General features: G+C 31.9%; 1 protein-coding gene across 1 annotated transcript; it reads right to left on the reverse strand.

Moving 5' to 3' along the window:
• Positions 1-2,910: 2,910 nt before the first annotated feature.
• On the reverse strand, positions 2,911-4,226 carry LOC133804659 (FCS-Like Zinc finger 5-like). The gene is made up of 2 exons (XM_062242802.1): positions 3,753-4,226; positions 2,911-3,408 (listed from the first exon to the last, which is right to left on the reverse strand). Exons 1-2 carry the CDS (start codon positions 4,088-4,090, stop codon positions 3,213-3,215), a joined length of 534 nt encoding a protein of 177 aa, XP_062098786.1. The 5' UTR covers positions 4,091-4,226; the 3' UTR covers positions 2,911-3,212.
• Positions 4,227-8,849: the final 4,623 nt, after the last annotated feature.

The following is an 8,849-nucleotide window of genomic DNA, read 5'->3' on the forward strand; positions in this document are numbered from 1 at the left end:
GAAATGAAAGTGTAAAGACTTAAGTGCCCTTGGAGGTTTAGCTAAGGAGGATTAGTAGGAAGGGGTAATTTGGTCTTTTGGCTGGGGATTATGAAAATTCTCAGCTGGGTATATGGGGTTCGGTTTGGGCATTGGTTTTATGAGGCATTGATAGAGTTTGAAGAGAAGAGAAAAGAGAGGAAAAAGCTAGGGCAAGCAAGAAGAAGAAGAAGAAGAAAAGGAGAAGTGGGAGTCTAGGATGAGATCAAGGACTTTGTGTGGGTTCTCCATTGGAGGTAAGTGTTTTATACATATTTAAGTTTGGGTTTTGGTTTTGATTTGAGGAAATTAAATGCCTAAGCTAAGCTTTGTTGGGTTTTGGGATAGTTGCTGAATTTTAAGATCAATGGGTGTGAATCTTGGGTATATTGATGTTTTGAGCTTGAATCTTGAGTTATGGGTTGTTATATGGTCTATTTGATGTTTGAAATTGGTTTTGGGGTTTGGGTATTGGTTTGGTGTGATTTGGAAGGTTTTAGCTCGGAGAAAACGCAGGAGAAAACCCAGAATTCTGGGTCTGCGAAGGCGTGCCGCGACACAGGTTTTTCGTGCCGCGGCGAGGGAGCCTCTGGCTGTTGGGTGCCGCGGCACAAGGATGTGGTGCCGCGGCACAAGGCTAAATTCAGGGCATCATTTTTAGGCAATTTTAGGCCTTTGCTCCGGGGGTTCGGGGGATGTCTCCGGGGTGTTGTTTTAAGGTTTTAGAGGTCCCGAGAGTGCGGGATTGGTCCCGGGAAGTGGTTTTGGGTTGATTAGTATTGAGGGATGTTTCTTGTGTGTTGTGACTAGGTTGTTGGTGAGGCTCATGCTTGAGGACCGTGCTCGCGGCTTTAGTGCATCAGGAGGCTCGGAATTCAGGTAAGAAAACTATAACACCCGAGGTTAGGGCATGGCCCCAGATTGTATTATGTGCAAATGTTTAAACTTAAATGAATCATGATGTGTGTGAATGATTATTTCGAATGTACTATATGTGTCATTATGATGAAATGAGCGGCCGTGGGCCGAGTACGGCGTAGGCCGGGGCGGCCGTGGGCCGAGTACGGCGTAAGCCGGGGCGGCCGTGGGCCGAAAGTAACACCTAGCACATGGGATGCTATATTCAGGGTGGGACCCAAGGGATACATGAGTTATCCTCGCAGTGAGAACCGATACCCCAGGCTTCGGTAAGGCTCTGGGGCGGCTTGGCCGTGTTTGCTTAGTCTAATGATTGACTTGTTTATTGTGGATTATCTGTTATGATAAACTGTATACATTGCATATGTTATGTCCTGCATGAGTTTTCTTGCTGGGCTTCGGCTCACGGGTGCTCTGTGTTGCAGGTAAGGGCAATGACTGAGTCAACCAACCATGAGTACGGAGAGCGTGAAGCGACGTTATACATGTTTGGCCTGCCCGACTGCTTTGGTTGGGGGTTTATTCGAAAATGGCTGTAATAATCTATAATTTTATAATTTCTCAAACTGTAACCTTATTTCAGGATGTAATTAGTTTTCAAACCTTATTTTGGGATCCCAACTGTTTAATAATAGAAGTTTTGATGAAACGATGCATTTTCAAAGATTACAGCCTTAACTTTTAATTAGTCACACTTTTGTTTCAAAAACCTCGGTTAGCGAGTTCATTGCACACTGTTTTGTCTTAAAAACTCACTTAGTAACGGCTCTAAGGAAGTAGGGCGTTACAAGTAGTGTGAACAAAACTGAAATCTGACTAAACAATTTAATCAGTATTTCGCATTTAATTTAGTTGTTTATTTTAAATCACTTTGTAATATTAAAATACGGAATTTCTATTATTATTATTGTTATTATTATTATTATTATTATGACAAAGTGTGTAATATTATATATATAACATTTTTGGAATGAGGGGTTTTGCTACTTGCTAATGAGGATTTCAACCTACCACTAACACAGATATATATAATTATATGGAAATTATGTCACTTTTGCCCCTACTAATAAGGATATTTTTATTTTTGGTATATGAAAAAATTATATTTTTTATATGAGGTTGTATATTATATTTATAGCAGGGAACTCAATAATTTTTAGGAAATTTGAAATAATTTAGTTTTAAAGTTAAGGTTCAAACAGTCAGTTGCATGTGTACTTATTTTTTTTTAATACGCATGTAAAACATACAATTATTTAGAATTCCCTAAAAACTGGTGAGATACAATTTAAACATTGATTTCGGCACCATAAATTATTTAGAATTCCCTAAAATCTTGTGAGATACTTACTATAAATACAATATACACAATCATATAAATAATAGTTATAAGTTCTCCCTATGTCAAAAATAAAGGGCAAAAGTTAAATATGCTACACTTAAAAAAATATGTATATGTGTGCTTTTTCTTAATTAATTTATGTGACGTATCTAACTCATATATGGTATCCAAAATCCAATTAAATACATAAAACATATATATAACATGTATGTATATAGCTAAGCTAGACAATTAATAAAAGTACCTTGTAAAGCAATATTTGGTAGCTACATGACTAGTTTGTTCTAGACATCTTATAAATGCGATTTGAATTCTCTTCAATATGATAATTCCAATTTCGGACCAATAATGATGGATTGGCTCCATAGCTATAGTAGTACTTACTCCCTCACATGGACTTAAATTTACTATATTTGGTGCAACACAGTTCCATTATCTTCAAACAACATCTTGGTCTCCAGTATATGACAAACTTAATTTCTTATATTACTTCCCCGTTCCAAAAAAAAAAGTTGATTAAGTCTGAATCATTTATCATCTGGGAAAATTATTTGAGATCACTAAAAGCATTGCCCATGCTCATTAAGAATTTTACGTCCACAAAATGATCCACCCACAAACGACACACAACCTTCTTTTAATTCTTTTTTCTTTTTCCAATAATGGTAGACATAATTATATATTTTGTTTCATTACAGGAAAAAGCTTTACTACTAATTACTATATATAATTAAGTAGATAGTGACAATATAGTGGGATTTTTTTGGGGGGATGTTCATAGAAAGGCAATAGTATCATATTGCACTTCTCTTCTATTGTCAAGTACTCATCTCATTCTCTTCCTTTTATCTTTATATATATATTATATATAAAATCGTCATTCTTCACTATCTTTCTTTCTAGATCTCCAGCCATCCGTTCTTTTTTCTTTTAATCAAGCGGCTGCCATTGTCTGGCTTTTACCAGCTGATGATGATGACGACGACCCCTTTGAGGAATTAGCAGACGACGTCGTTCCGCGGCGTTCGTCGCTTGTGGACGCCGCCAAAGCCCCCATGCACTTCTCTTTTCTCTCGTCCTGCTTCATCTGCTTGTCTCTGCATTCTAAGCTACAAAAGGCTGTATCTCCCCTGTTCATTCAATCACTTTCGTCAATATATTTATTATTTTAATTATATATATAAAGGAAAATTTATAATAATCATTATTGCCATTAATTCAATGAAAATTAATGCATAGAGAAAGAAAGAAAGAGAGAGTGAATATCAGTATATATAATAACATCTAATTCTTAAAAGTTTTAACCAGGTTTTTGGATCTAGTGTTACCATATAAACAATAATATTAAACCCTCATTTCTATGCGATTTATGCATGCAGAATTTTGATTTATTCATATATATTTTCTTCTGAGTCAAATTAAAACCCAAAATTCAAAAACGCAAAAAAGAGAGAAAGAAAGAAAAACAACATACATGTACATGTATATGTCTCGACCAGAGGCCAAACGACGCTTGCAGAGGCCACACGTGCGGAGGAAGTGTGCGGTTTCGATGAAATCGGCGGAGTTTCGCCTATGGAGTCTGGGAGACAAGATGGACAGGAATGAATCCTGATACCCTTTGGTACCAAAATTCATGTACGCGTTGTTGTTGTTGTGAGTAGCATCATGGCCTGAAGATTGTTCCAGGTTGGGGATGGGGATCTGGGGATCAGACGGCTGAGGGGCCTCCTCACTAGTCAGATCGACGGTGATGCCGGTCATGCTTGTGGTTCTCTTGATTGGAGGTCGGGGACGCTTTCCCAGTAACATTTTTTGGTTTTGTTTTTGTTTGGATTGGTTTGGTTTCTCTCTTAAAGCTTCTTGGAGTAACTAGAGAGAGAGAGAGAGAGGGAGAGTGGGGAGTGCTGGGAGGGAGTGGAATGCGAAGGGAGATATATGAGATGGGAGAAGAGGTGAGAGTGAATCTGGGCCATTGCTGGAGAGCAACCTGTACAACAACTCCACGTCATGCCCCCTCTTCCAACTTCTTAATAACGCTTTTTTATTTTATTTTATTTATTTATATATATAATAAATAAATAAACGTACAATATCATATGATGTCCATATTTGATAATATTACATATTTGGAATCCGTTGTGTTGAGTTCCGTGATGCATATAAAGTGAACTTATCTGCTTTTTATTTAAAAAATTTACATTGAGATTATAGATTAATTAATAATTTACAACAATTAAAAAAAATTCGAGACTACATCTAATTTTATGTACGAGACTACATCTGTTTTGACTTTGAGCAAAATTTCGTGTATCTCTTTTCTCAATAAATTAATAAAAGGTTATTACACTATTTACTAATTACGATACGTTTTCCAAGGTTGAGTTTATTTTATTTATTGTGAATCATATGGGATTGATTTGTTACTGTGTTGGTTGCTTGATGTCATGACAAATTTATTAGTTGTTCGTGATTCTGAATCATAGATTTTAATCAAGTTAAGTTGCATTTATTTGGTATGAAATGCTTAAAGAAACAAATACAAATGTGATAAGGAGAACACCTTTTGATTAAATTATCATTTCCCTAAAAGAAATTAATTTTAATAAATTTAATTTTATGTTTTCTTAAAAAAAATGAATGATTCGATAAATTAAGAGGCAAATCCTCCATTACTCAAAAAAAATATTCCATCATAAATTTAATTTTATGTTAATATGATGTCACCAGAGCTATATGTAATTTTGTGATTAAAAAACCATTTTCATCATTCTTTAATTTATTTAATACCCGTGCTGTCACATTTCATTAATGCATTATTATTCTAAAATAATATGAAATACAAATAAATATTAGCCGCTACTAATAAAAAAAATACTATATAAGTGGCTTATTTGTATTTTTACATATAAAATATGTGTATCTAATAGAATTTTCTTGATTTAATGAATTTTGTGATTTTGTTTCATTAAAGTTAACTGTTATAATTGAAATCATTAAATAATTAGTTAATTATGTAGTAGCCAAATAATATTATAATATTATAGCCAAATATATAAATTACATTATTTATTTTATTTTTATATTATATATATTTATGTATAATTTTTAATTAGATTTCAAATGTCTTCAGATATATAATTAATTCAAAAAAAATTAAGTGTATAATTTTATATTTATTTAATTGAAATTTATAGGAATTTTTTTAATATAATACAAAGTATTTAATTTGAAATTTAAACATATCATATGAATTAAAATATAAAAAGTATACAAAAATTATGCAAATAAAATTTAAATAAATAGAAGTGAATTATAACACGCGTATATAGTATACTATTTAAAACACTCCCAATCAAATTTTTATCCTATCATTTAAAATACTATCACTATTTTTATATATCTAAGAGAAAATTTCGAGTAAAAGATATCTCAATTTATCTATTTTTTCTTCTATTATTTAAATATTTTATTTTTGTAATCTTTTTGTTGGTTTCAAATATGAAAGAATAAAAAAATTGAAGACATAAAGCATATTAAAAAAATTCAAAAATAAAAAAAGCAAAGAAAAATTAATTAAAAAAATTTGCAATAAAAAATAGCGTTTAATGAATGTGGATAGAACATTGTAGTAAAATATAAAATATCCGTAAAATACAAAATGTGATAGAATCTTCTTTTAATTAATTTATATTTTGAAAAAAAATACATATATTTTACAATAATCATAGCTAAATGAATCTATCATAACATGCATATTACTTTTCTTTTTTCTTTTTCTTTCAAAGGCGTGATGCCACATGTTTCAATCATTTTTGTTTTTGGTCGATTAATATTTTGTGTAACTGAAAACAAGAAGAAATATACAAGTTTTAAGTTTGATGGCCTAATGTGCATGTGGACAGTCAGTAATCAGTTAGTGAATAATTCACATGTTAATGACATTATAGGTGGAATCATGTTAATAACATACATATATTTATTTATATATATATATTAAATTTGCACAAAATAAAATAATATAAAAATTGTAAAATGATCTTTAATGGCTGGAAGCAACCCTATAATAATGAGTGACTCGTAATTTCACATTTATAATTGACATTTTGGCAACCTCCCTCATATCTCAATAATCAAAGTATAATTCCTTGGCAAACAATTTCCTTTGTAAATAGCTTAGTTTAGGTTGCATATTTCAAAGTCAAAAATAAAACTTGAAAACGAAATTAGATATTTTTGCACTTAAATCACATCATCCACTTTGTCTCTCTTTCATTCCAATTAATTTAGCTTTACCCTCTGTGTTCAAATAACATCACCTTTCCACTTTACAGCAATCCATTATTATGTGTAGAAATATATATTTATATATATATATATATATATTCGACTATTACATATGGATGATGATCAGTTGGACCCATTATCAGCTAGTTTATATTTAAAATAAAAGTTTACACTTTGTTTTGGAGATATATTTTAGCAGGAACTGGAAAAGAAATTAAGATTGTAATTTAAATCTAAAATTAATATTATAGTACTTTATATCGAAGCTATACACAGTGAGACTAATTAATAATTAAAAAAATGATAAAACTTTAGATAACAGGAGAAGCAGGTAACCAGTTTGGTCACTCATTGTTAATAATATTTTTTATCATAAGTTTATTCTTTTTGTATTATATAGATTTTAAGAAATTATTATGTAACACTTTGCCTCAATTATTGTGTTTCCTGCTCATATTAAAAGAAGAAGAAAATATAGATTTAATAACAAAAAAGCCCAATCAAACTATGTCATGTCGTCATGAAATGGACCCACCAACATCATAGCCCAAAAATCACAATTACAAGTGGTAAATCCTTTTCAACTTTACTTCCTTATAATAGTATATAATATATATTTTTTTAAATGATTAACTTTCTACTATCTTTATTACCTATCATCATTAATCCAATTATAAAACTAAAAATGCTCGAAGCTTAACGCTAATGTTTGAGTGGGGAGTAAAGCTACACCGTCGGATTAACGATACAAAAAGCTCTATCCAATGGACATAGAAATTAGAAGAAATAAAACAATAGTGATTGATTTTCAATCGAATCATCCTGGTAAAATGTTCTTTAATTAACCATTCCAACCAAAGATTACTCAAGTAGATAATAAACCCTTTCCCGATAGAGTAATATCGACAAAATGCATGAGCTGACCGCCTCGAATTATTGCTACAACAAACCATATACCATATAACTTTTTATATATCTATAGAATATCAATTTACTAAGATGATTTTCAACTGGACCCATTTTTTTATGTTCATTCTATCTGTCAAACCGCTAATGTACTTGTTATAAATTTCAACTAGTCATGAAAACACTAGTTACTGAAATCTTTGAAATATAATAGCAGATCCTACCTCCTACTTTAATCCGTTACATAAAAATAGATGTATGTACAAACATACACTTATAAAAGAAAACCACCAAATCCCAAAAAGCAGATTCGGTACAACAAACATTTGATATTAGTTTCTATAATATATATTTCCTATTTTGTGCAATCTTTTAGTACCGGCGTTTTAACAAGAGTGATACTAACCACAAATAACACATACATGTATGTAGAAGTAGTCTCACTTCAAAATTACGAGTCTTTATAAAACATGTATCCCAAATCATTACTCTTTAGAATAAATTATGCCTTCTAACAAGAGATAATGCCCAAATATGTGAAGAGTATGTATGCATACAAATATCTTAATCAAGTGTGACATGAGTCTAATTAACTCACCACGATGAATGATCTAACATCGGAAGCTTGCACTCACGAGTGTTCTTAGCACTTAACAAGAAATCAGAAACAAGAAAGTGAGAGATAACAAGACAACCCAAAAGAAAAATAATGCTTAGAAATGTGTGGTTTGTGGGAGAAGATATTCTAATTTGTTTTATGGAGAGTAATAATTGATGTTTCCTACCAACTCAAAAGCTGAGATAAACAAAGGCTCCTATGATGGCTACACAAAGGGCACCATTTTCTCTTATAACTATCGCTCCACTACATAATCTGTATGTGCAAACTAAAGCTACGAGCACTCATCAAGCGCATCATTGGCAATAAAAAGAAGAGGACGCGACAAGACCGGACCACAAACCCCATGTCACCATAGCCATTAATAGCTTCCAATCTTATTGTTTTGCTCATAAAGCTATTGGAAAAGTAAATAAAGGCTTTGAACAAAAGCTCAATGCTCTCAGCAAACTTTTGCATCACAAGTTAAACAGCTTTTGTTGCTGTTTGGTTATTGTGAATAACCTGAGGTGATGTCATTATGGTGCAGTTTGGATGTTGGGTATAATTCCTGAGGTGATGTCATTATAGGGGTCACTAGAATACGGTCAAAGAAAGCTGATTAAAATATATATAAATGGTGCAAGCAACAGGGTTAGGTTGAGGATTAACTTGAGGAAATTATAGCAACCAAGGAAAGTTAAACCAATCATAGAATTGTTCCAAGTCTATTTTTTGTTTAGAGGAATTGAAAGTTTGGGAATTCAGATGTCTTTTAAT

Source organism: Humulus lupulus, chromosome 1 (genome assembly GCF_963169125.1).
Source record: "Humulus lupulus chromosome 1, drHumLupu1.1, whole genome shotgun sequence".
Classification (NCBI taxonomy): domain Eukaryota; kingdom Viridiplantae; phylum Streptophyta; class Magnoliopsida; order Rosales; family Cannabaceae; genus Humulus; species Humulus lupulus.

Excerpts from the sequence above, each read along its gene's own strand:
- LOC133804659 (XM_062242802.1), bottom strand. The coding sequence starts at position 4,090 with ATGTTACTGGGAAAGCGTCCCCGACCTCCAATCAAGAGAACCACAAGC. Across the intron at positions 3,409-3,752 it reads CGAGACATATACATGTACAT|GGGAGATACAGCCTTTTGTA; the intron begins GTATGTTGTTTT and ends TTGAATGAACAG.